The sequence below is a fragment of the Natator depressus genome, chromosome 4, assembly GCF_965152275.1.
Source record: "Natator depressus isolate rNatDep1 chromosome 4, rNatDep2.hap1, whole genome shotgun sequence".
Taxonomy (NCBI): Eukaryota; Metazoa; Chordata; order Testudines; family Cheloniidae; genus Natator; species Natator depressus.
In genome coordinates, this window is record NC_134237.1 from 27,693,837 (window position 1) to 27,721,170 (window position 27,334).

At 45.5% G+C, this 27,334-nt stretch overlaps 1 protein-coding gene across 1 annotated transcript in view; it reads right to left on the bottom strand.

The window, feature by feature from the left end:
* Positions 1-537: 537 nt before the first annotated feature.
* C4H4orf54 (chromosome 4 C4orf54 homolog) overlaps positions 538-27,334 on the bottom strand; it is a 28,113-nt gene continuing 1,316 nt past the window's right edge. Inside the window, exons 2-3 of the mRNA XM_074950240.1 lie at positions 6,122-11,198; positions 538-930 (exon numbers count right to left, since the gene is read on the bottom strand). Of these exons, the coding sequence (XP_074806341.1) occupies positions 6,144-11,198 (5,055 nt within the window). The 3' untranslated portion in view covers positions 538-930; positions 6,122-6,143. The remainder of the gene's footprint in view (positions 931-6,121; positions 11,199-27,334) is intronic.

The window sequence follows — 27,334 nt, forward strand, 5'->3', positions numbered from 1 at the left end:
ACAAAGTTCTTTTGTTGTGTGGATCACTGAGATTAAATAAATTTTGAATAAAGTTACAAAGTTTTAACAAAAGATTGCAGTCTTAAAGAGAAATAAATGCTATCCTCTCCTTTAAAATTGGGGCCTAAAAAGATTACATTCAATTTCTGGCTGCCTAGTGTTCAAAAACTGCCATGATTAAGGCAACCTGTGATGTCAAACACAGTACAAAAGAGCAAATAAAAAATGACAGCAATCAAAACAAGTTTTGTGATAGTTTCACAACCATGTTTGAAGTCATGCCAAAAATACACACTAACAATAACCTAAAGACTACATATCCCTATGATTGTTATTCAAAGCGCACACCTATAATGTTATAAACTAGGGGCCTGATCCTGCTCCCACTGAAGTCTATGGCAAGACTCCCGTTGAGTTCAATGGGAGAAGATTTAGGGCCTCTGTTTTGTAAATTATACAGCTGCATTACATATTCATAACAAATTTTGAGTACCTGTAAAAAGATATATTTTGATCCAAACTTAAAATCATGTCACGTTTACACACTTGTTTTTACAAGAACAGTAGAGTAGTATTAACACTACTCAGTAAGTTTTTTTTTTGTTTTTTTGTAAAGGTAAAAGAAACGGAAGTATGTGAACAATTTTAGCATTTTCACTTCGCCATAAGAGTAGGGGCATGTATAATGTCTGCTTGGCTTCAGTATAAAAAGGAACAATTTTACAGAAAATAATGCAATAATTCAGCCTGCTTTGCATAATTAAATGTATACATACACCAAAAATGGGGGTATTGAGGAGAAAACAAGAAACTTACACACTTGTTTTGTATGAAGCAAAAAATGAGAAAACTGTGGAAGCAGTTTTTAAGGATGAATGCCTAGTGTTACCATGTTTCAGATTAAAGGAGGATAATTCTTCTTCCTTGTTCCTGTAAAAATACACCAATAAAAGAAATTAAGTTTTTAGAACATTGTACAGGTTTACATCAGAAATTCTTAAATTAAATTAATCACTAATTTAAGCACTCGACAGTATTGCAGAACAATAAATAACATTTCACTTCATTATTACAAAAATGTTACTGCCAATTTCTTAATCTGTTGCCAATATCAAATAATAGTGTCTAGAAGATTCAATGCTTTGCTGAATTCTGGTCTCACAGCTTTGGCTAGATCAGGCACCTTGCACAGTTGAACTCTAAATGCAGAACTTTTAAGTGTAGGTTGATTTCTTAGGCTTAATAAAGTGCATCATCATGTGCACGGAATAGTTCCATAATTAAAGAAAGTCAGACTTTTAAAAATGTGACCATTTCATTTGGTAATTAGAAGTGCTTACATGGGTAGAGAAAACACAACTCACTTATAGCCTGAGCAGTTTTAAGCCATGTTTCGACTCACAGCAAAGATATAACACCATGTTATAACCCTCCAAGAATATTAAATGTAAACAGGCCTGCCGACGGGGGGAGAGGGAGGAAGGGAGCAAAGGCGGCAACTGTACAGGGGCTGCCATGCTAGCAGTGTCTGGGAACCCCAGGTATGAGCAGTGGGTGAACCCCTGGCTCGGGGAGGCTAGCCCCTGGCCTGGACCACCCTTTCTGCCTGAGTGAGGCCCCACCTTTCTCACTAGAGTTCCACTCCCCCCCCCCCGCCCCCCACCTCCCAGACCACCCAAGTGCTGCCAGCCCCAGAACAGTTTTACTTTTCTTTAAATCTAAGGGTCCAATCCAGCAATGAACTGTATATAAGCAGGCAGAACTCCATGACCTCATGCAGGTGCATGGGGTCCACCCATAATAAATTCATTGCAAGACAGGGGCTTTTGTTCATGATAATCCCACAGGAACTTGAAATCAAACGGCTCTCCTTCCAATGTCGGTCTTTTCTATGTAGCAAACAGGCTTTCCCCACCTCATTCCACCCAGCATGTATTCCAAAGGAGATGAAAATTAATATTAATTTTTATTTACCTATTTGTATGTGCACCAGCATAACTAATGCCAGGGAAGCAGGCAGCTTTAATTAACTGCTGCTAAAGAAATAGAGGAACCCTAACAATTAAGAACTATTTTATCAGCAAGCTCACAAAAGTGGTTATTCATTTTTTGAGGGAGGAATAAATAGCAGGCTATATCTGAGGGATAAAGCAACGTATTTCTTGACATATGCTGTATACTAAGAACCTAAAAAATATTCAGCAAGGTTGCACTTTAACCAGATAGCTGACTAAGGGCCCAGTAGTGCATGCAAACACTTTCTACCAGGTCTACTCATATTGAAGTTAACAGAACTACGCACAGTAGCAAAGAAACACAACAGGCACAAACGTTTGCAAGATCAGGCCCCAAAATAAAACAATCACCACCAATAGGAACATACAAAGAAACAAGACAAAGTGAATCAAGTCACAATGACCCTCCCAAAGATACCAGTTTCTGGTATCTATCAGTCCTTGGCACAGTGACACAGTTAGCAGAGGAGGATCTGAGGAAGAAGGAAAATGATATGCTAGCAGAGAGAGGGAGAGAAAGAGATGGGAAGAAAGAAAAATAAGGAATGGAAAAAGGGAATCAAGAACACTCATACACAAGGTTTTAGGTTAGTAAATTATGTTATTTCTCTGTGAGAAGAGAAGCTAAAAAGAAAACTCCTGAAAATCCATGGCTAGCTCATGAGATTTGGCACTTATTTCAGTTCACTTTAGGCTCTGTAAAAAAGTTCTGCACTCAAACACTTTACAAATGGAATTGGAAGCAGAGTTAAATTAATCAGCAATGAACAGTCCTAGTTAGTGGGTTTCAGATGCAGAACTACTGAGTGCACTACTACTGTGTTTCCTGTCCTTGGGCAGAGAAAACAAAAACAGAAAAGTAAAACAAAAGTAGACAAATCAAAGAAAGAGAGAGAGAGAATAGAGAAAATGAGAAAAGTGAAAGAGGCAAAAGTGGAAGAAGAGAGAAAATATATACAAAAAGATGCAGGGAAAGATACACAGAAAAAGGATGATAGTAGGAGACACCATGAAAGAACAGGGAAGTGGAAAATGAGGTCAACATACAGAAAGGAGAACAGGGCAACAGTTTATGGTTGCAACATTGTCTCACAACTTTTTCACTGAAAATAATTTAGGTGACCAAAGCTTGAAGATGAACTAAAATGTGTCTTGTGGTATGTGACTAAGTAATAAAAACTATTTCTTTCCGTTAGTTTTTTTGCTTTAAGTCAGGTGTTGAGCAAAAAGCATCCCATGCTGTATCACCTGTCTGATGTTTACCTCAGTTCCACATCCTTAAGGATAGACACCTTTCTTCCCATTTTAGAAGAAAAACCAAGTAGATGAAATTTCAGGCCTAACCAATTTAACAGCATTCTTTTGAGTACAGAAAAGTCCAGTGAGTTGCTGTAAACACCTGAATTATTTTATGTATCAAATTTAGTATCATACATTTTGTGTCACCCATATTTTGGTCATATGATGTATCTTTCATGCTGCACTCACAGGAATAAATGTTCAGCGAGATGCAAGGGGAAATGGACGCAATATGCCCATCACTATCAAGGGGTATATGGACTACAGTGCTCAAAGCACATCCTTCAGTCAGAAACATTTGTTTAGATAACCAAATAGATAACTAAACAAATAGCAGAATAACCCACTAACTTTGGACACAAATAACATGAGAAAAAAGGTGAACTTTTCGCTTCTCAGAGTAATAAAAAAAAAGACGTATTTGAAAAATGTATTCTTTTCTTTTGTACAGTTGTTACAATTACAATACTGTGCCCCTAATATAACATATATAAACACGTCTATTTTTTTAAATAACTCATATCTGCACAGTAATCTAAGAAATAAATTACTCTCCACAATCCCTTGCACCAGTGACTTGAGATCTTTTCTAAAGAGGAAAGAGGTGAAACAAAGGAGAGGAAAAGATGTGTACAATTTTCCCAGATGAAAAATTCCTGCTAGGATTAGCTAGATTAGCATTAGATAACTCTCAACCTAAACAATGGATTGTGAATCCACCCGAGTGATGTTTGGCTACCTCTTGGTGAATCCAATAATTAACACTGGAAACAATTCAATTTAAATGTAGAAGAAAATAAAATGATTTACAAACAAAGGAATGCTGGATGCACAAGGCACCTAACCTAAGGAAAGTTTTAGTCAGCTGGAGACCAATTATTCAGTAATTTTTGTATTCCCATGGATTAAAACACAAAAAAGCCCCCCCCCCCCCAAAAAAAAAAGAACTAGATAAATTCATGGAGAATAGGTCCATCAATGGCTATTAGCCAGGATAGGCAGGGATGGTGTCCCTAGCCTCTGTTTGCCAGAGGCTGGGAATGAGCGACAGGGAATGGATCACTTGATGATTACCTGTTCTGTTCATTCCCTCTGGGGCACCTGGCATCAGCCACCTGTCAGAAGACAGACTATTGGGCTAGATGGACCTTTGGTTTGACCCAGTATGGCCGTTCTTATGACAACACAAAATAGGGGAAAGAAAAAATTAGAAACAAATGTGGGACTAAACAAAGCAGATAGCAAATTAGGGCTAAACCTAAAACTTTGGGAATTTATTAAAAAGACTGACAAGAGCACTGTGCACAACTGTCACACATATTCTTGGTAAAGTACAGATTCCCATCTGTTTTTCTGTTACTTTCTAGAGCCAAACACACACCACCAATCCCAAAGTCAATTGCTTAATATTTACATTTGTTTTGTAATGAAATGTAAACTGGCCTTTGATAAAGATGTTCATTGTCTTTTTAGAATTGCCACCCATCCCCACAATTAAAAGGCTAAGCTGTTTTGCAGCCTGACTTCTGCATTTGTTGAATACTGTACTCAATCCCATCTTCCCTCTTGGGTGATACATCTAACCTCCCTGAACAGTCAAGCAATGTCTACATCGAAGCTTTGCCCTGGTTACAGTCATCTGTGGCCAGACACTGGTGTAACTGCACAGAGGCAAACTCTTCAGAATAGACAGGTTAAGCTGTGATTTGCCCTGGTACGACATTACCCATGCTTGAAACGGAGGCAAGTTGAACTTGTGCGAATCAGAGTTTGTAGCGACTGCTTACACTAGAGGTTTGCATCGATACAGCTATGCTGACAGCTGGCCAATAATTGCTGAAATTCTCAGTGTAAACAAAGCCTCAGAACACTCCTATCCCGTGACTGTGCTCCTTTTAGTGCCATTTCATGCAATTGGCATGGTCTTCAAAAGAACCTCCCCAACAAAGGGAAGTGAAATGGAGTTGGTATCTTTCGGACCAAATCTTCCACCATCCCCAATGAGCAGGAGAAATGCACTAGGGTGGTCTGCTTTTCTTTTTCTTCCTACCTATCTTGAAAATAAGCAAGAAGGTGACGCAATACTCCTTCACTGGAACACAGAAAAAGGAATGCTAACTTGTGTCCCTCTCCCACTGGGGAGTGAGAAGAGGGAGGTTCACCTTCGCATGTGACCCTCCTTAACTTACTGAAGGAGAAATTAAGGCAGGAAGGCCTTTCAAACTTAGCTGTTGCTTCCCCTGCCACCAAGAGATGGACAGCTTTTTTCACTAGAAAGCTATGACCTTCATCTTGAAACTGAGACCAAGTAACCAGATGATAATATTGAGTGTGTTTACGTATAGACACGTTTTAGAAACAGTTTTAAGAAAATATTTACAAAAACTAAGGGTCCTAAGAAAACCAGATCCTGCAAACACTAACCAACAAAGAAGGGAGGAGAGGGAGAAGAGAAAAAAGTAAATAAATGCCCATTGTCATGGAAAATAGGTTGTAATTTAGGTATCTTTACGTTTCAAATTAGGCAAGTGTTTCAAGAAATACCCAAAAGGAGAAGGGAGCACAAACCAGCCCTGCCAGGGAAGATTAATAAAGATCCATACAAACGTTATTTTCTCCCACTTTGGTGCCTACACCAGATTGTGTCAAGTGACATTTAAAAAAAAAATCTTTGGGGACATTAGGACAATATTTTACAAAAGCTTGAATACTTACCCACCTCTGAGATTAAGTATTATTTTATTATACCTACTGGATGCTTAATTTTGATTTCAAATTGCTCCCATCACATGCACAAACCAACTCACCAGCAGCCTCTTTGGTTTATCATCATCTGTGCTCCACCACGAACCTCATGGTGGTACCATCAAAGGAGGGCGGGGCAATTATCCTTGGCCCCATTTGCTGGGATGTGATGCTGATGACCGGCTTCCCCTCTGCCCCCCTGAGCTGGGCAGGGGCGGCTGACGGCTGGGATTTACCCGTGGCGATATAATAAGGACTTTCCACAAAAGTGGCCTCTCCTCCTCCCCCCAGCGCTGCCCCTGGGCTGCTGGTCTCGGCGGGGGCGCTGACGTCGCCGCCCGGGAGGGAGAGCTGGGTCTGCAGGGCATTCGCTGGCAGCATGGTGGTGGGCAGGAAGCCCGGGTAGATCATGTAGGTGGCCCCATAGGCCCCCGGGCTGAGCGCTAGCGGGGAGATGGGGAGCGGCATCGGGGCCACGGCCGGCTGCGGGGGCATGGGCACGGGCACCTCCACGTACTGCCCGGTCTCGGGGTCAAAGAGCCTCTTCTTGAGGGGCTGCTGCACGGGCGTGTCCACCAGGTAGTACTGCCCCGTGCTCGGGTCCAGCAGCACCTTGCGCTGCGTCTGCGGGAAGGGCTCGGCGGCCGAGGGCGGCGAGAAGCAGAGCAGCGGCGGGGGCTGCGCCCCGTGCAGGGCGGCCACGGGCAGCGGCGGGTGGTAGATGGCGGCGGGCGGCAGCTCTGGGGCGGCCGCAGGCGGTGCGGCGGGGCCGGGCTGCTGCTTGGGGCTGAGGCGGCCCCGGCTCTTGGCGGCGCTGAAGGGCTGCAGGGCGGCGGCGGCCGCCGAGGCCGAGAGCGGGCCCGGGGGGGGGGCGCCCCCTCCCGCGGCCGGCGGCTCCTTGAGCGGCATGGCCAGGTAGTTCCCGCAGTCGGGCCCGGCCGCGCCCTTCTCGGCCTCGCCGGGCCCCTTCTCCTCGGCGGCGGCGGCGGGGGCCGGGGAGAGCTTGAGGGAGCGCGGCGCCGGCCCGGCCTGGCCCTTCAGGCTGCGGAGCGGCGAGGCCGCGGCGGGGAGCTTGGCCGGGGCGGCCGCCGCCGCCTTCTGCGCGGAGCTGACGGTGAAGACGCTGCTCCGCGGCGGCTGCGGGCCCGGGGCTCTGTCCGCCGCGGCCGCCTCCCCGCGGGGCCCGGGCAGGGGGCGGGGCCGTTCCCGCGCCAGGCTCTCGAAGGCGGCCGCCCTGGCCGAGACCTTGTCGGGCTTGGGGCCGGAGCCCGGGAGGGGCTGGCGCTCGGGGGCGGCCGGGGCCGGGCTCCTCTCCTCGGCGGGCGCCCGGCCGCCCCGCTCCTCGCTGGCGATGAGGGAGAGCACGTGGCTGTCGGTGATGGGCCGCGGGTCGCTCTTGCGCTTCCACTCGTGCTTGCTGAAGCTGTACAGCTCCTCCATGCTGCGCACCGCCGCCGTCAGCTTCTCCAGCGCGTTGCGGCTGGGCGGCGCCTTGGGCTCCTCCCGCGGCTCCTCGTCCGCTCCCTTGCCCCTCTCAGGCGGGGCGGGCGCGGGGGGCGGCGGCGGCGGCTGCTGCCTCCAGGGGGCGGAGGCTTTGGACACGATCTTCAGCACGGCGGGCAAGCGAGGGTCGCTCTTGTTGGGGGCGATGGTGGCCACCGGCAGCCTCCCCGAGGTCCTGTGCACCAGGATTGTCCCCTCCGGCGTGGCAGGCAGCATCTTGCCCCCTGCTGGGGCTTTGGCCCCCGTCTCGCCCGGCCTCTTGTCCTCCCTGCTGTTACTGACCGCCTGACAGGTGATCACCATGGGAGACAGAGCCCTGGGGATCCCCGCTATGGCCAGCTGCCTCGGTTTCTGCTCCGCGCTGCCCTGATCGGAGAGCGCGCTGCTCCGGTCGCTGCTGGCATCGCCCGAGTCGTGGCCGTAGGCGCTCTTGATCAGTTTCCTGACGTCCCTCACCTGGTGAATGGGGCCGGGGACTTTCGGCTTGTTGTCTCTGATATCGCGCACCAAGAATTGCGGCACCTTGTCCAGGCCGTCCGCTTTGAATGCCTTCTGCGGCTGGCCTCGGGGCTCCTCCGCTGCCTTGAAAAGGGTGGGTGCGGTAGCGGCTAGTTTGGGGGTGAGCAGCTTGGCGAGGTCAAAGGGGTGATCCTTGCTTGGCTGCACGCTGCCTAGGCTGATCTTGATCTCGGGGGCTCTGGGCTTGACGGGGGTGCCCGCCCGAGCCGCGTAGGTGGCTGTGGAGGGCTGTGTCACCTGCGTGCCAGGCTGTTTGTCCTTGGGGGTGCGCTGAATGTTTGGGACGAAGAGACGCGACATTTTAGTGGACTTGCCGGCTGAGATCTCACCCAGATCGGCCCGCCAGTCGCATTTGGCGGAGGAGAACTGAAGCTTCCCGATGGGAGCCCGCTCTTCTTTCTTCTTCTCTGCCTCTTTCTCTTTCCAGGATCTGAACGCGCTGTTCTGGCTGCGGAGGAAGGTCGCCTTGATGGCCTCCGAGGCGCTCTTCTTAATTTCACACACGTCCTCCAATCGCGTTTCCGAAAGGGGTCGGTCTAGGCGAGGGGTAGACGCCTTGGAGGTCGGCGACTTGCTGTCAGAAAACTCCCCCGGGTCCTCTGCTGTCACAATGGTGTAGTCAGAGCTGCCCTCGGAATACCTGGAGTTCTGCCTCTGTATGCCCCCGTCTTTCAGCTTCTCCCTGGCCGAGCCCTCCTGCTCCTTGCCGGGCAAGGACGCGGCCAGCCTGGTGTACGAAGTGTCTGTGATCTCCCCCCTCTCCATTTTGAACTCGTGCTCCCGCTGCATTTTCTTCGAGATGACATTCTTGAGGAGGCTGGAGGCGAATTTCGATTTATTCGGGGTGCCCTCCGGGACTTCTGCCGCGGCCAGCCCGGTTTGTTTGCTAGCCTCCTGGCCCGGCTCCCTGGGCAGCGTTTCTGGAAGCTCATCTGCGCAACCTGCCGCAGCGGCAGCATGGTCAGGACGTTTCGCAGCTCTGGGGACACCAGCATTGATATTGCTGCTAAAATTCAGCGTCTCCAACAAAGTTACAACCCGGGAGCCCGACTGGATCCGCTTCTCGAAGCACGCTGGCGTTTCCACGTGGGTTATTTCCCCATCGAGCTTGCTGACCACGAACTCTAGGGCTTTCGTCTGCGATTTATTGGAGCGAATGTAGAACTGGTCACGGCATGTCTTCGCCCCAGCGCTTCTGTGCCAGCCGGTGGGTTCGGCGCTGCTCTTGAACAGGTTCTGCTCCGGTTTCTGCCCGAGATTGCCGCACTTCAGGTCTAAATAAGTGGACCATCGGTTGATCCCGAGCGCCTGGTCCGAAAGGGACGCGGAGGACTCCCTGGAGCTGAAGTTCAGCGTGTCAAAGTAGGGGTAAGCCAAGCTCCGGAAAGCTCGGGCCGTCAGGTTTCGCACTTCTTTATCCGCATCATCCAGCTCGCTGACCGCGCTGGAGGCACCGCTGGAATATCCCCCCACTTCCTTCGCCCTTATGGCTCCGCACCGCGTTTGCAAACGCGCGGGGACGGCAATAAATTTTTTTGCCTGGTCATGAATCGCGTCTTGTTTGAAACTGGCCTTGCGTTCGGGAGCTGTGGAGACACGGAGGCTCATGTCGCCTTCATGCTTGGCAGCGTAAATAATGCTTTGCTTCTCGGGCAGGTTGCTAAGCTCATTTATAGCCCTGGAAGTCGGTTTGATTGATAGGAGAATGTGGCCTGCAGCTGGGTTCTCGCTCATGTGGCTGGGGTTCTTGGACTGGCTTTCTTCCGAGCTGGCGCATTTGTCTGTGCTGGGGGTATCGTTTTCAGAGTTAATGCTGACTATCTCCGTACTGCTGGTATTCTCGATGCTGTCCGTCTGGTTATTGGCATCGCTGGTCGTGCTGAGATAACAGCTATTGTCCTCCTCCGTCTGCGTGTCCCCGAGGGTCTCGTCGCTCCCAAAGGAGGCGTAATCCACGAAGGAGTAGATCACATTGTTGTCTTCAAAGTCCCACCTGGAGGCCAGGCCAAAGTCAAAGTCCATGTCGTGGTCCACCTCGCTGAGCTGGATTTCGTGCGTGGTAATGTAATGCGCCTCCTCGTTAGCAGGGCTGTTCTTGCCGCAGTAGATGGGCTGGGAAGCCCCCCGGCTGCCCCCTCTGGGGTTAACCAAGCAGCTTGCTTTGCAGTCCGCGTCCTCGTCCTCGTCACTTTCGTACCCAAAGGAAGAAGAGGAGGTTTTGCCCTCGGTCACGGTGTCATCCGTTTTGGGGAAGGCGCTTGTCTTGTTCACCGGCGATGGGCAAGAGGAGGACCACTCCGGGCAGCCGCTCGGGGAAAGCGGCTTGTGGGGGAGTCCAGGCGAAGTGTTTTCATTCGACCCTCCTGAGTTGAAGCCAGCGCTGCATCCCTCCGCTTCATTACCCTTCCTCCCCGGGGACCCCGGGCTGGCCCCTGGTCCAGAGTCACGGGCCAGGGATGCTGGCTTTCCACTTTCCGAGCTGCTAACAGCGCTGAGCTCGCAAGCTCCGCTTTTAGGGCTGAGCAAGGCCACTTTTCCTCCGCTCCCTGCCAAAGTCAGCTTTAGGGTCTGGGGGCTGGCGTCCCTTCCTCGGGGGAAATCCTGAATCTCCACATAGGTCGATTCCTTGGAGGTGACGGCGGTGCCTGGCTCTGCAGGGCGGCGCTTTGTTCTGCAGCCCTTCGCTCCCGCTCCCCCCTTTTGGCTCGTGCTTTGCTCGCCGGGCGATTGTGAGAGGGCGTCCATGCTCATGCCGTCAGCATGTGGCCGAGGGCGAAGGGAACAGGCGGAGATATGGCTCCGGGACTGCAAAGCCGGCGGGCACGCACGGGTCTCTTGCAGGGTCGCCCGCGGCTTCGCTCTTCGCTGTTCCGTGGCCGCGGTGGACCCGGGAGAGTGTCCCGGCCGGGCTCGGGTGGCGGCGGCTGCTGTTCCCGCGGCCGCTGCCAGTGGCTTGTTCCGGAGCTCCTGTGTACAGTTGTTGGTTTGGCACTGAGAGCTGTCCGTCTGAATGCCATTGGTAACAGAAGTAGCAGCAAGGACAGCAGCTGCAGCCCGACCCCCAGCCACCCAGAAACGAAGAGAAAGCACATGGCAATTCTTCTGTTTCTCCTTGTGCTACGGGCGGGGCGGGGGGGGGGGGAGGTTTGCCTCATTCCACGGTCATTCCTGCGGGGCCGCTAGCCAGCCCCCTTTGTGAATCGGCACTGGGGCGGACGCAGGGAGGAGACAGAGCGGCACGTGTTCTGTTACTAAAAGAGCTGCTTTCTAAAGCACACGTTTCACAGACTATTTGCAGAGGTGGTGCCCTGGCACTGCACCCAAGGATTTTCAGAAGTTAGGCGCATTGCTTCTCCTGGAGGATAAACTTAAGCAAACCGGTTATGTTCGGTTAACTTTCCAACGGGCGGTCTTCATCTTATGGGTTTCATATGTATTTAAAACGTGCCCACTTATTCATTGCAAAGGTATCCAAAGCTGTTCTTCCAGGAGCTTTTATCTGACTCCAGCCATGCAGCAAGATTCATGATAAATCGTTTTCCTCCCAGAGTATTTAAACACCTGTGTCTGTGGATATTTGAGCAGTCCTTGCGGTTCTGTAAAGAATATTTATGATGAAATGGGGACATGTGAAAATGTTATTTTAACTTGATCTGATGCTCTGAATAACATCAGGATGCCAAGTGATAGTCAAACTTAACCGGTCTAAAGTCGCGGGGGCCATTCTGTTATGCTCTTGAACTTCTAAAATCCATTGCAAGAAAATTAAAATCCTATTAAACACAGATCCGTTCGATGATTTAGTCTAATCATATTTCAAACACATTACAGCACAGGAGACGCAAATGATAAGGTATAACAAATAATTTACCCTTTATAAGCCAGAGAGGTAAAAGAAGTCTCGTTGTACTGGATCTTCATAGATGTATTTTGATTGATTCGGGAAGAGGGGTCGCAGCTAATCAGATGCAAACTGATCCAGCTTTTCTTAGCCACTTTGCTCGAGGTAAAGGCTCTGCTGTGCGGTTTTGTGAGAACAGTGCCACTGGCCAGGTCAAAACTATTAACTAAACAGACTATGCTGTCATTTATGCCGATTGAATTAAGTACTATTTAAAACGTTCACATTTGTGTAAAACGAAAATAACACGATCAGCCATCACTTACTAGAATCACACCCCCACCAACACAGAATGTTGTTACTCATCTTTCCAGTTTCAAATATGTAGAGCAGGGACTGAGTATTTGTCTCATTGGAAGAAACCTGAAAGGGGGATACCTACCTATGTGGAATGCAAAAAGGCACAGAAAACGTGCAAGTTTTTACCTACAATTATTTGCACTCCCCTCCTGCATTTAGTTTACTATGGGTAGAGAAGATTGCTTAAGTGGAAGACTAACTTGATTCTTTTAGATGGACAACGTCTCAACAGAATTTCTCCAATCGGTTGGCTCTCTAAATGCCACAGACTTACAGAAACTTTGGTCTCTAGCAAAATGATCCTTCAAGGAGATGCTCCACTAAAAACGCTATGTATCAGGTAGGCACTATTAAAATAAAAAAATATTGTTCTGATCTGTATATCTTCAGGATCTGATAGCAGATCTCTCAAAGGAAGTTGTTTTGTCACCAAATTTTGCCTGGTCTTCCTTATAGAAAATGGAAACGTAATTAATGGTAAGATGCTTAATGGAGGAAGCATAAGGGTAAGATATAACTAGGGAATAAAGCCAATTTTTAAAAGGAAGTGGAATCAAAATCTTAGCCTCTGGGAAGAGGCGGATAAATTAATGGAACAAACTGACCTGCTGCAGGTCCCTTCAACTGCCAACCATTCCCCCTAGAGATCATTTTGAGCCAGTTGAGAACCCTGTCCTGCACACGACTGATATGCATTACTCCCATTAATATTAGTAGGAGGTCCAGGCAGAGAAACGGAACAGTTTGTGGCAGAGTAGATTTTACAGTTGACTGAGAAAGGTCCATAGCTGGAATCCTGGCAGAGGTTGCAAACTCGACTCACTGAGTAATTATTAAATTCCTAGGCCAAAATAGTAAAAATAAAAAATATATCCATCTGGTGTTAAGGTAGTGAGGATTTTTTAAAATGTGATCTTAACTCTGTCTCCTCCCCTCTTTATAGTTATTGAAATTTACAGGGGAAAAGACTTTCAAGGGCCATTTTCCATAAAACAGAAATTTAGACAGGAAATACTAAGTTAAGATCACACTTTATAAATGGAAATGCAGAGATAGGGTCAGCCCGGCAACCTTAATTCTGTCTCTCATAGATCAGTAACTGGTTAAAAGATAGGACACAAAGGATAGAAATAAGTTTTCAGAATGGAGAGAGGTAAATAGCGGTGTCCCCCAGGGGTCTGTTCAACATATTAAAAAATTATCTGGAAAAACGTGTAAACAGTGAGGTGGCAGAATTTGCAGATGATACAAAACTATTCAAGACAGTTAAGTCCAAAGCAGACTGCGAAGAGTTACAAAGGGATCTCACAAAACTGGGTGACTGGACAACAAAATGGCAGATGAAATTCAATGTTGATAAATGCAACATAATTAATGCACATTGGAAAATATAATCCCAAATATACATATAAAATGATGTGGTCTAAATTAGTTGTTACCACTTAAGAAAGATCTTGGAGTCATTGTGGGTAGTTCTCTGAAAACATCCACTCAATGTGAAGTGGCAGTCAAAAAAAAGCTAACAATGTTGGGAACATCATAGGACATTAGGAATATCGTATTTCCTCTGTATCAATCTATGGTATGCCCACATCTTGAATACTGCGTGTAGATGTGGTCGCCCCATCTCAAAAAAGAAATATTGGAATTAGGGCTGTCGATTAATCACTGTTAACTCACACGATTAACTTAGCCAATGGCTAAGAGAAACAAGTTTGTTTACATTTACAGGAGATAATGCTGCCCACTTCTTAATTGCGTCACCTGAAAGTGAGAACAGGTGCTCGCATGGCACTGTTGTAAGTTGGCATCGCAAGGTATTTACATGCCAGAGAACATGCTTCCATGCTGATGACGCTTGTTAAAAAGCTACTGTGTTGATTATATTTGTGACTGAACTCCTTGGGGGAGAATTGTACGTCTCCTGCTGTTTTACCTGAATTCTGCCGTATATTTCATATTATAGCAGTCTCAGATGATGACCCAGCACATGTTGTTCATTTTAAGAACACTTTCACTGCAAATTTGACAAAATGCAAAGAAGGTACCGATGTGAAATTTCTAAAGATAACTAAAGCACTTGACCCAAGATTTAAGAATCTGAAGTGCCTTCCAAAATCAGAGAGATGAGGTGTGGATCATGCTTTCACTCTGATGCAAAAACAACAGAACCCAAACTACCAAAAAAGAAAATCAGCCATCTGCTCCTGGCATCTGACTCAGATTATGAAAATGAACATGTGTCGGTCCACACGGCTTTGGATCATTATCGAGCAGAACCCATCATCAGCATGGACGCATGTCCTCGGGAATGGTGGTTGAAGCATGAAGGGACATATGAATCTTTAGCGCATCTGGCATGTAAATATTTTGCGACGCTGGCTACCACAGTGCCATGCAAATGCCTGTTCTCACTTTCAGATGACATTGTAAACAAGAAGCAGGCAGCATTATCTTCTGAAAATGTAAACAAACTTGTTTGTCCATGCAGTTGGCTGAACAAGAAGTAGGACTGATTGGATTTGTAGGCTCTAAAGTTTTACATTGTTTTATTTTTGAATGCAGGGGTTTTTTGGTACAGAATTCTACATTTGTAAGTTCAACTTTCATGATAAAGAGATTGCACTACAGTACCTGTATGAGGTGAATTGAAAAATACTATTTGATTTTTACAGTGCAAATATTTGTAATAAAAATAAATATAAAGTGAGCACTGTACACTTTGTAGTCTGTGTTGTAATTGAAATCAATACATTTGAAAATGTAGAAAACATCCAAAAATATTTAAATAAATGGTATTCTATTATTAAGAGCGCAATTAACGGCAATTAATTTTTTAATTGCTTGACAGCCAAAATTGGAATTGGAAAAGACACAAAAAAGGGCCAAAAAATGATTAAGGGTATGGAACAGCTTCCATCTGAGGCGAGATTAATAAGACTGGGACTTTTCAGCTTGGAAAAGAGACTACTAAGGAGGAATGATTAAGGTCTATAAAATCATGACTGGTGTGGAGAAAGTCAATAAGGAAGTGTTATTTACCCCTCATAACACAAGTACTAGGGGTTACCAAATGAATTTAATAGGCAGCAGGTTTAAAACAAACAAAAGGGGAAGTTTCAGAGTAGCAGCCGTGTTAGTCTGTATCTGCAAAAAGAAAAGGAGGACTTGTGGCACCTTAGAGACTAACAAATTGATTTGAGCATAAGCTTTCATGAGCTACAGCTCACTTCATCGGAAGTATTTCTTCACACAATGCACAGTCAACCTGTGGGTCTTTGCCAGAGGATGTGGTGAAGGCCAAGACTATAATAGGGTTCAAAAAAGAACTAGATACATTCACACAGAATAGGTGCATCAGTGCTATTAGCCAGGATGGGCAGGGATGTTGTCCCTAGCCTCTGTTTGCCAGAAGCTGGGAGTGGGCAACAGAGGATGGATCATAGCATCACAGACTTTAAGGTCAGAAGGGACCATTATGATAGTCTAGTCTGACCTCCTGCACAACGCAGGCCACAAAATCTCACCCACCCACTCCTGTAACAAACTCCTGACCTATGTCTGAGCTATTGAAGTCCTCAAATCGTGGTTTAAAGTGACCTGTGCCCCATGCTGCACAGGAAGGTGAAAAACCCCCAGGGCCTCTGCCAATCTGCCCTGGAAGAAAATTCCTTCCCGACCCCAAATATGGCAATCAGCTAAACCCTGAGCATGTGGGCAAGACTCACCAGCCAGACACCCAGGAAACAATTCTCTGTAGTAACTCAGATCCCACCCTATCTAGTGTCCCATCACAGGCCATTGGGCATATTAACCGCTAATAGTCAAAGATCAATTAATTGCCAAAATTAGGCTATCCCATCATACCATCCCCTCCATAAATTTATCAAGCTGAGTCTTGAAGCCAGATATGTCTTTTGCCTCCACTGCTCCCCTTGGAAGGCTATTCCAGAACTTCACTCCTCTAATGGTTAGAAACCTTCATCTAATTTCAAGTCTAATCTTCCTGATGGCCAGTTTATACCCATTTGTTCTTGTGTCCACATTGGTACTGAGCTTCAATAATTCGTCTCCCTCCCTGGTATTTCTCACTCATATATTTATAGAGAGCAATCATATCTCCCTCAGCCTTCTTTTGGTTAGGCTAAACAAGTCAAGTTCTTTGAGTCTCCTTTCATAAGACAGGTTTCAAAGTAGGAGCCGTGTTAGTCTGTATCCGCAAAAAGAAAAGGAGTACTTGTGGCACCTTAGAGTCTCTAAGGTGCCACAAGTACTCCTTTTTTCATAAGACAGATTTTCCATTCCTCGGATCATCCTAGTAGCCCTTCTCTGTACCTGTTCCAGTTTGAATTCATCCTTCTTAAACATGGGAGACCAGAACTGCACACAATATTCCAGATGAGGTCTCACCATTGCTTTGTATAACAGTACTAACACCTCCTTATCTCTACTGGAAATACCTTGCCTGATGCATCCCAAGACTGCATTAGCTTTTTTGACAGCCATATCACATTGGCGGCTCATAGTCATCCTGTGATCACCCAATACTCCGAGGTCCTTCTCTGTTACTTCCAAGTGATGCATCCCTAGTTTATAACAAAAATTCTTGTTCTTAATCCCTAAATGCATGACCTTGCACTTTTCACTATTAAATTTCATCCTATTACTCCAGTTTACAAGGTCATCCAGATCTTCCTGTATGATTTCCCGGTCCGTCTCTGAATTGGCAATACCTCCCAGCTTCACGTCATCCACAAGTTTTATTAGCACATTCCCACTTTTTTGTGCCAAGGTCAGTAATAAAAAGATTAAATAAGATTGGTCCCAAAACCGATCCCTGAGGAACTCCACTAGTAACCCCCTTCCAGCCTGACAGTTCACCTTTCAGTGTGACCCATTTTAGTCTCCCCTTTAACCAGTTCCTTATCCATCTTTCAGTTTTCATACTGATCCCCATCTTTTCCAATTTAGCTAATAATTCCCCATGTGGAACCGTATCAAATGCCTTACTGACATCAAGGTAAATTAGATCCACTGCGTTTCCTTTGTCTAAAAAATCTGTTACCTTCTCAAAGAAGGAGATCAGATTGGTTTGGCACGATCTACCTTTTGTAAAACCATGTTGTATTTTGTCCCAATTACCATTGACCTCAATGTCCTTAACTACTTTCTCCTTCAAATTTTTTTCCAAGACCTTGCATACTACAGATGTCAAACTAATATGCCTGTAGCTACCCGGATCACTTTTTCCCCCTTTCTTAATAATACAAACTATGTTAGCAATTCTCCAGTCATACAATACAACCCCTGAGTTTACAGATTCATTAAAAATTCTTGCTAATGGGCTTGCAATTTCATGTGCCAATTCCTTTAATATGCTTGGATGAAGATTATCTGGGCCCCCCGATTTAGTTCCATTAAGCTGTTCGAGTTTGGCCTATACCTCGGATGTGGTAATATCTACCTCCATATCCTCATTCCCATTTGTCATCCTACCATTGTCCCTAAGCTCCTCATTAGCCTCATTGAAGACTGAGGCAAAGTATTTGTTTAGATATTGGGCCATGCCTAAATTATCCTCAGCCTCCACTTCATCCTCAGTGTTTAGCGGTCCCACTTCTTCTTTCTTTGTTTTCTTCTAATTTATATGGCTATAGAACCTTTTACTGTTGGTTTTAATTCCCTTTGCAAGGTCCAACTCTACATGGCTTTTGGCCTCTCTCACTTTATCCCTACATGTTCTGACCTCCTTGCTGATCCCCCCCACTTCTACTCCTTGTAGGCTTTCTGCTTCTTCTTAATCACCTCTCTGAGATGCTTGCTCATCCAGCTTGGTCTACAACTCCTGCCTTTGAGTTTTTCCCCCTATCTTGGGATGCAGGCTTCTGATAGTTTCTGCAACCTTGACTTGAAGTAATTCCAGGCTCCTCCGCCTTTAGATCCACAAGTTCTTCAGTCCAATCCACTTCCCTAACTAATTTCCTTAATTTTGTTAAGTTAGCCCTTTTAAAATCAAAAACCCTAGTCACAGATCTATTTTTGTTTATCCTTCCTTTCAGTTTGAACTGAATTAGCTCATGATCACTCGAACCAAGGTTGTCCCCTACAACCATTTCTTCTATGAGGTCCTCACTACTCACCAAAACCAAATCTAAAATGGCATCCCCTCTTGTTGGTTCAGCAATTACTTGGTGAAGGAATCCATCAGCTATCGCATCCAGGAAAATCTGAGCCCTATTATTATTACTAGTACTTGTCCTCCAGTCTATATCTGGGAAGTTAAAGTCTCCCATGATCACACAATTCCCATCAGTAGTTACTTCATTAAAAACATTAAAGGGGTCTCTGTCCATATCCACATCGGATCCTGGCGGTCTACAGCACACCGCAAGCACTGTCCCAGGGGAGGCTCTAGTAGCTTTCTTCCCCAATGCGATTTTTGCCCAGACAGACTCTGTCTTATCCATTCCATCACTTTTTATTTCTTTACAGTCTACCTCATCATTGATATACAATGCTACTCCGCCACCTTTGCCTTTATTTCCGTCTTTCCTAAACAGCACATACCCTTCAATACCTGTACTCCAGTCATGACTACTAGTCCACCATGTTTCTGTTATCCCTATCATATCTGGTTTCACTTCCTACACCAGTAGCTCTAGTTCCTCCATTTTGTTACCTCGGCTCCTCGCATTAGTGTACAAACACCCCCCCCCCCCCCGGCCTTCTGGTTAAACTTGGATTTATGCCGGAAGTGGCCCACCTTGATTGTCATGCACATTGTGGGGAGAGTGGTCAGTTTGGATGAGCTATTGCCAGCAGGAGAGTGAGTTTGTGTGTGTGTGTGGGGGGGGTGAGAAAACCTGGGTTTGTGCTGGAAATGGCCCACCTTGATTTTCATGCACGTTGTAAGGAGAGAGTGGTCACTTTGGATAGGCTATTACCAGCAGGAGAGTGAGTGTGTGTGTGTGTATGGGGGTGGGGGGGTGAGAAAACCTGTATTTGTGCTGGAAATGGCCCACCTTGATTTTCATGCACGTTGTAAGGAGAGTGGTCACTTTGGATAGGCTATTACCAGCAGGAGAGTGAGTTTGTGTGTGTGGCTTTTGGAGGGGGGTGAGGGGGTGAGAGAACCTGGATTTCTGCAGGAAATGGCCCACCTTGATTATCATACACATTGTGAAGAGAGTGGTCACTTTGGATGGGCTATTACCAGCAAGAGAGTGAGTTTGTCTGTGGGGGGGCGGAGGGTGAGAAAACCTGGTTTTGTGCTGGAAATGGCCCATCTTGATGATCACTTTAGATAAGCTATTACAAGCAGGAGAGTGGGGTGGGAGGAGGTATTGTTTCATGGTGTCTGTGTATATAATAATGTCTTCTGCAATTTCCACAGTATGCATCCGATGAAGTGAGCTGTAGCTCACGAAAGCTCATGCTCAAATAAATTGGTTTGTCTCTAAGGTGCCACAAGTACTCCTTTTCTTTTTGCGAATACAGACTAACACGGCTGTTACTCTGAAACCTGTACAAACATCTTAATTTTTGCCGTTTGGCTTCGCTCACATTTTTTACCCAATTGGGCACAGACATTCTACCACCAATATTACCTGTTAGATTGCTATGTACACTGCCCTTCCGCCTTATGTCCATTCTGCTACCCACAGCTGTATCCTTTCTTACTTCGTTTTCTTCCCTCTCAATGTTAAAATCCGGCATGCAGATTACCTGGACATCTCCCAACCATCTCCCTCAAATTCCTACTTTACTTGATTACCTGTTCTGCTCATTCCCTCTGAAGTGGCTGGCCTTACCATGAGGCAAACTGAGGTGGCCGCCTCAGGTGCTAGACTGTGGGGGGGGAGGGGGCGGGGGGCATCACCAGGACCCAGAGTGTAGAAAATTGTGTCTGCTGCTGGCGCATATGTAGTCTCTCTGCTCTAGATGCACAGGGATGGTGGAGTGCTGTGCTGGAGGAAGGAGGGCACAAGAGACATAACAGGCAGGCAGGAGAAAGGTGAGAGGGAATAACAGAAAGCAGCAGGAGCTGCAGGGAGAGGGAGGAGGAGGAGCCTCTTATGTATCTCTCTAGCATCCCCAGGAGCCTGGACTGATTAACACCAGCTTCTCAGGGAGCTTCCTGCTGCTTCCCTGAACCCACTTAAGGAGAACAGGCAGTCAACTGAAGTAGTAGGAGCCAGTAGTAGGAGCCAGTTAGGCCCTTAAGATGCTGATATCTTCCCTCACTCAGGCCCTGCTACCAGCCTGCTTATTTGTCCCCTTCAAATGAGTGTTGAGAGCCACCATAGCTGGCACAGAACAGCAGTCATGAGGGAAAGAAGAAAACATCATTCTGGGGCAGCATTCAGAAAAAGAAAGCAAGCAAAGGAAGCTTTTCTATCTAAGCAGGAAGGAGCTCTCCTGAGATACATAGACACAAATGTTCACGGTGAGCCTTCCGGCCCCAGTGAGGATGTGAGTGGTGAGGAGATGCCTGATCTTCCAGTTAGTCAGAGTGCAGGTGACCCGGTAGCTACTGCAGCATCCATATCTCCATCTCAAATGGATGTAACCATTCCTGAAGAAAAGTGTAGATCAGAGAAGAATGTGGTGCAGGCGCAAGAAACAGCTGCTGCTAAGTTTAATTCCTTAAGTCTAGATGATCCAGGACCATGGACCCACTTGAGCAGTAGCCTGAGGGACTTCCTTGTACAGCATGGGCCACAACAAGTGAAAAACTTCATGTTCCCGAAAGACAATGAAAATAGAAGATTCCATCCAACACATTACGGATGTGAAATCCCCAATGGTGACAATGTACTCAAAAACCCAGAATGCTGCATACTGTTTTTGTTGCAAACTCTTCCAGTCTAACGTTCCAGCCACATTGGGCTCTACAGGAACAAAGGACTGGAAAAATCTGGCAAGCCATGAGAAGGCAGCAAATCACCAGAGAGCATTCCATAGGTGGAAAGAGCTTGAGATGAGACTAAGGTTAAAGGCCAGCATAGATGATCAGAATCAAGAGAAGATTGCATCGGGGTCTCTTTACTGGCAAAATGTTCTGAAAAGGCTCATTGCCATTGTGAGAATGCTTGCTACCCAAAACCTAGCACTGATTGGCACTTCAGATCAGCTGTAGGTGCCAAACAATGGAAACTTCCCTAAAATTGTGGAGCTGATGGCTGAGTTTGATGCTGTACTCCAGGAGCATCTAAGAAGAGTCACCACCCAAGAAATGTACACACACCACTATCTTGGAAAAACAATTCAAAATGAGATCATACAGTTCCTGGCAACAAAAGTCAAACAGAAGATTGTGGCAGAGCTGAAGTCAGCAAGATATTACTCTGTTATTCTGGACTGCACACCTGACATCAGCCATACGGAACAAATGACTTTAATGGTGCATTTTGTAACAACAACAACAGAACCTAGTGAAAATGTCCCTGCAATGGTGACTGTCAGAGAGCATTTTCTAGAATTTATTGACATTGATGATACTATAGGAGCTGGTATGACAAAAGTGCTTCTTAAAAAGCTGGAAGGTACGTGAATTGCGATAGCTGACATGAGAGGTCAGGGCTACGATAATGGTGCCAACATGATAGGAAAGAACAGAGGAGTGCAGACATGGATCCGAGAGTTAAACCCTCGAGCTTTTTTTGTCCCATGCAGTTCTCATTTGTTAAACTTGGAGGTCAGTGATGCAGCATCAGCTTCTAGTGAGGCTGCTGAATTTAATGTAATTCAAAGCATCAACTCATCAACTGCATCAACTCATCGATGGCAAATTTTGAAGCAACATCTGGGAACATCCTCTCTGACACTGAAACCACTGAGTGCCACACGATGGGAAAGTCGAGTGGAGGCGATAAAGCCTGTCGAACACCAAATTGGGAAGATAAATGATGCCATAGTTGCCATTATGGAGGATAATGCTATGACAGGAACTGTTCGTGGGAGAATAGTGGCAGAGGGAAATGGAATCACCAGAAACATACATAACTTCAAATTTCTGGGTGGCTTAGTGTTGTGGCATGACATACTGTTTGAAATAAATGTTGTAAGCAAGCGGGACTCCAAGGTGTTAACTGTGATATATCTGGAGCAATGGAACAACTGGACAAAGCAAAGTCATACCTACAGTCTTACCAGTCAGATGGGGGATTTCAAAACCTTCTTAAGAGTGCACAGAAGTTGGCAGACGAACTTCACACTGAAGCTATTTTCCCACCCATTCAACAATACAAGAGTCACTGAAGAAGACATTTTGATTATGAGGCATGGGATAATCCCATAAGAGACCCCAAACAACAATTCAAAGTTGAATTCTTTAACCAGGTGCTAGATTGTGCATTCAGTTGAAGAACGTTTCATGCAGCTCAAGGAGCACAGCAGTATATTTGGGATGTTGTATGATATTCCAAAACTCCTCACTATACCTAAAGAAGAACTACACCAGCGATGCAGGGCACTAAAGACAGTGTTGACACATGATGACATGCGCGATATTGATGCGAGTGATTTAGGTGATGAACTGAAAGCCCTTTCAAGATACATTTCAGCAGGATCAACTCCAAAGGCTGTTCAGGAATATATGTGCACAAATAAGATGACCACCCTCTTTTCAAATGCTTTTGTTGCTCTGCACATACTTCTAACACTTCCTGTAACAGCTGCCTGTGGAGAATGCAGCTTCTCCAAGCTGAAGTTAATAAAAACACATCTACGCTCCACAATGACACAGGAGAGGCTGGTCGGCCTTGCAGCCATCTCAATAGAGCATGAGCTGGCCCAGACTGTGGACCTTCAAGAAGCAGTTCAAATCTTTGCAACCAAGAAGGCACGGAAAGCACCACATTGATTATTCAAACAGATAAAAATGCCAGTGTTTACTATGTTTACATTTTGCTGTTCAGGTGTTTGAAAGTTAAGTGTTACTTAAAATTTTTGAAGAAGGCATTTTAAGTTGTTAGTTCTCCTTTATTGGGGTAGGTAGCAGAGCAGTACCATGAGAGGAGTAGAAGAGGAAGAAGGTAGAATTGAGAACTTTCAAAGCTTTGGCCCAAGCGAGGGGGCATAGGGGTGTCATTTGAGCTCCCTGCCTCAGGTGCCAAAATGTTGTGGGCCGGCCCTGTTGGCTACTGTTGGAAGACAGGATACTGGGCTAGATGGACCACTGGTCTAATTCAGTATGGCCATTCTTATGTTCTTATGCCACACAAGAACTGATAACTAGGACATATGTATTGTTTGAAGATAAGTGGGCTACCTCCTCTTGTTGCTAGACACATAGTGCACTTCCATTTAAAAATAGTACAGTACTGTATAATGAGATTGTGCCACATGGAACTATTGCTACCTTCTATAATGCCATAAGCCGTCATCACAAAAAAGCCAGATTGTTACATATCTTAACCACTGTCAGGATAACTCTGTTAGGATAATTTCTGAAAAGTAGAGAAGTTTCAAAAGTAAAAGTGTTGTCATTCTGTGAGATTTAGCATAGACAAGTAGAGATTATAGCTGGAGCGCTAAACCTGCTACCAACCAGGCCAAAAATTAGGTTGCTTACAACGTGAGTGCAGGGGAATCACGTTTAGCTATCACAAATGCACATACAAAACTAAAGCTATGTTCTTGTCAGTTCCTTGGCTACTCAGACAAAATGCACAAATAAAGTGGTTTGAAGATGCCTGTAGCTCTGACTGCAAACCACTCCAAGTACATATTAAATCAAATTAATAAGGTTTTCATCAAAATATCTCCCCTGGGGAAACAAAGTAGAAGTTGTCAGGATGGAAGGGTTGTGTGGCATAGGCAAAGTGGTGCAGACAGATTGCTGGAGAACAGGCAGAGTTGAGGCTGTTCGGATGCCGTTAATTCTGCATTTCCATACTCTCATTTTTTCTTTTAAAGTAACCTTGACTTTAAATTTGCAGGTTTTGTAGCATTTGGTTTTTAATAGTTCTCATTAAGGTTTTTTTTTTTTTTACACATTAAGTAACTGATGGATATTTACCATCTTAACTCCAATTTAATGAAATTATTTCTTTGGGATTGTAATTGTGGCTTGATTATTTGTTCTATTATTAAACTGTAAAATGATGGCATATAACATGTATATTCAGGGTAAGCCTTTCAAAGTCAGACCATGTACCCACACACAGTCTGGGATTCACTGGAGATAGAATATACAGAATACCTTCTTAGAAAGAGTCTTAAGAAATGCTCTTTTCACATTCAATATACAGTAATACAAACTGTAGTACTTAGAGGTTAAACAGTTCACTAACTGTGATAATTACCATACCAGTGAAACACCTATAAATAGATATGCAATCTTAAGTGCTAGTTATAACTAAAGCAGAATTTCTTGGGGGGAAAAAGTGTTCAGATTACGTTACAGGATGGATTTTCAATCAGTTAGAATAGGGAACAGAGCCAGTCACACTGCTGGGTCTAATTCAATAATCTGCCAAAAAGGACACCCACATATGGGAGTCAGTGTGGAACATTCACTTCTCAAGTCACCTGGGGCTGAGATCATGTGGGTTGGGGGCGGTATTTCAGCCTCTGGGGAGGAGAAAGGAAATGCATCATAATTCCACACTCCTTAGCAGCTGGTTATGAAGAGCTATTCCAGTGTTCAGGAAGGGTTACAATTTCAACGCAGGACAGGTTTATAAATGGAAAAAGGTGGGCTTGGAATGAAGGGGTGGATGAAAAAGCTTAGGACCAACACAGACACACACGGTAATATTCTGAGTCTATACCTGAGGGAAGTAAACCATGCAAGCATGTGTCCATGCTTCGATGCCCTGGGATGCTTGGCGGGAGATAGGGATGAGGAATAGAAAATGAAGGCAGCCCCAAAAATCCACCCTAAGAAATTCCAACCTAAGAAAATTTGCATTTATAGCATTTCAGTTATTTCTATTTTTAAAAAAAAATCTGCCATCTCTCACCCCATTATGATGGTCTTATTTATAACTACTCATTTCAACATGTGCAACAGTATTTACTGCAGGGCACAAAACGTGCCACAAAGTACTTGTGAACATCTGAATACAATGCATTTTACAAAGCCTGCACACCATGCTAGGGAATTTGGTAATAACCCTAGGAATTGTTAGATTATACAAAGCAGCCCCCTAGTGTTGAAATACTATATCATTCTAAAACAACGAAGAATCCTTGTGGCACCTTAGAGACTAACAAATTTATTTGGAGACTAATGTTTTTTTTGCTGGGACTAATGTTTTTTATTTGTTACGGGCTAACACGGCTCCCACTCTGAAATATCTCGTTCTAGCTTCTTTATGACTGGTAGAGGAGGGCATGTTTTTAAAGAGTAAATGCCTCCTTTTTTTTTAATCTTTTATTTATCCTTTGTCAGGATTTTCTGACCCATTTTGACCATCATCTGGGGAGAAGATATATAATGTTTCTTTCTGCCTTTGTAAAACACTTTGAGAGCCATGGTTGAAGAGTGTTATATAAGAACTAGGTACTATATTATACAAACACACATGCCCACACAGACACATGCACTTTACAAAGGTGGAATATATGCGTGTATGTAATATACACAGGTGTGAGATCCTGAGGGTTAAATATAGTTAGGATTCCCAGGTTTTATTTGTTTAATTAAATCAAAGAAAAATGTGTTCAGAGGTAGGAGAGGGTTAAATTAACCTGGAAATACTGGATTTAACAAAAATCAGCAGGGAATAAATATAATCCAAAGAGAGTTTAACAATATTTCTGCTTCCCCCTCCCCCCATTATTTACCTCCCTCAACTCAATAATGCTGCCAGTTTAGGGGACTGAACAACAGGAGACCACCTAGGACTGCTCCTTCATAGCTCAAGGAAATCAGCCAGCTATGGATCCTCTTCCTATGCATGAACAAAGAAATTTGGAACAGTTCTTCTATTCCCACAGGGGCCTGAGGTCTGAGGAAATTCTCTTGTCAGAACTGGCAGTGGTCCCAAGATGAAGTATGCTTATCTCCTAGGGTAGGGTTACCACATGTCTGTATTTTCCCGGACCTGTCCAGCTTTTTGGTTCTTAAATCGCCGTCCGGAAGGAATTTTTAAATATCTAAAAACGTCCGTGATTTTGCCATTATTATTTTTCCCCAAAGAAGAGTTGATCATTCAAGAAAGAAAGTGAATGTTGATAACTCGAGAGGGTGCCCGCTTTTCCCCCCTAGCTCCCAGCACTTGAGCTGCGAAACAGCTGTTTTGCATGGCTGGGAGGGAGTGGGGAGGAGGGGGAACGTGGCGTATTCAGGGGAGGAGGTGGGGCCATGGCGGGGATGGAGTTGGGGCGGGGACTTTGGAGAAGGGGTTGGAATGAGGGCGAGGAAGGGGTGGAGTTGGGCCAGGGCCGGGGGGGTGGGTGCGAGAAAATACCTCATTGTATTGTATATTGTGTAGCGTGCAGATAGACAGCTGTGCCCACAAGAAGCTCCACTGAAGTCAACAAGGCTCCATATGCTGGTGTGTAAAAAAATGTGGTTAACTTTAAGAGGCTGATGGTTTTATAACATAATTTAATATTTCATAGCTACCAGTTGTAAGGAGACTGCAAGAAGAACTGACTCTGCTTACATTGTGGAGCTGCTTTCCCGTACCTGGAAGATGATGAGCTAGTGCGTTCCCGTCCTTAGAAGTCTACGTATTTGCAATGGCACATTACATTGGACAGTGGTCACTAAGGGCTGAATCAGAGCACAGCATGAGCAGCCAGCTCATGTGCTAAGGATCTCCATCGGAGCCAGGCACAAGGACTTTTTCCCATATGCAAAGGAGTGGCTTCATAGGTCTTCCTGAAAATCAGAGCCTGCACTAGCTCCAGTGACTCTGTTGTACTCCATAAAATGGGGGACAATGGCCAGTAATTCTTCACAGCAGTGGACCCACCAGCCCCTGCTCTTTCCTTGGCCCATCATTGCCTAGACTCAACTCTCCTTACTTATGCAACAGTGTTTCATGTAGCTGTACTCCAAGCCACATAAGACAGGGCATATGCTGTGCACAGGTTT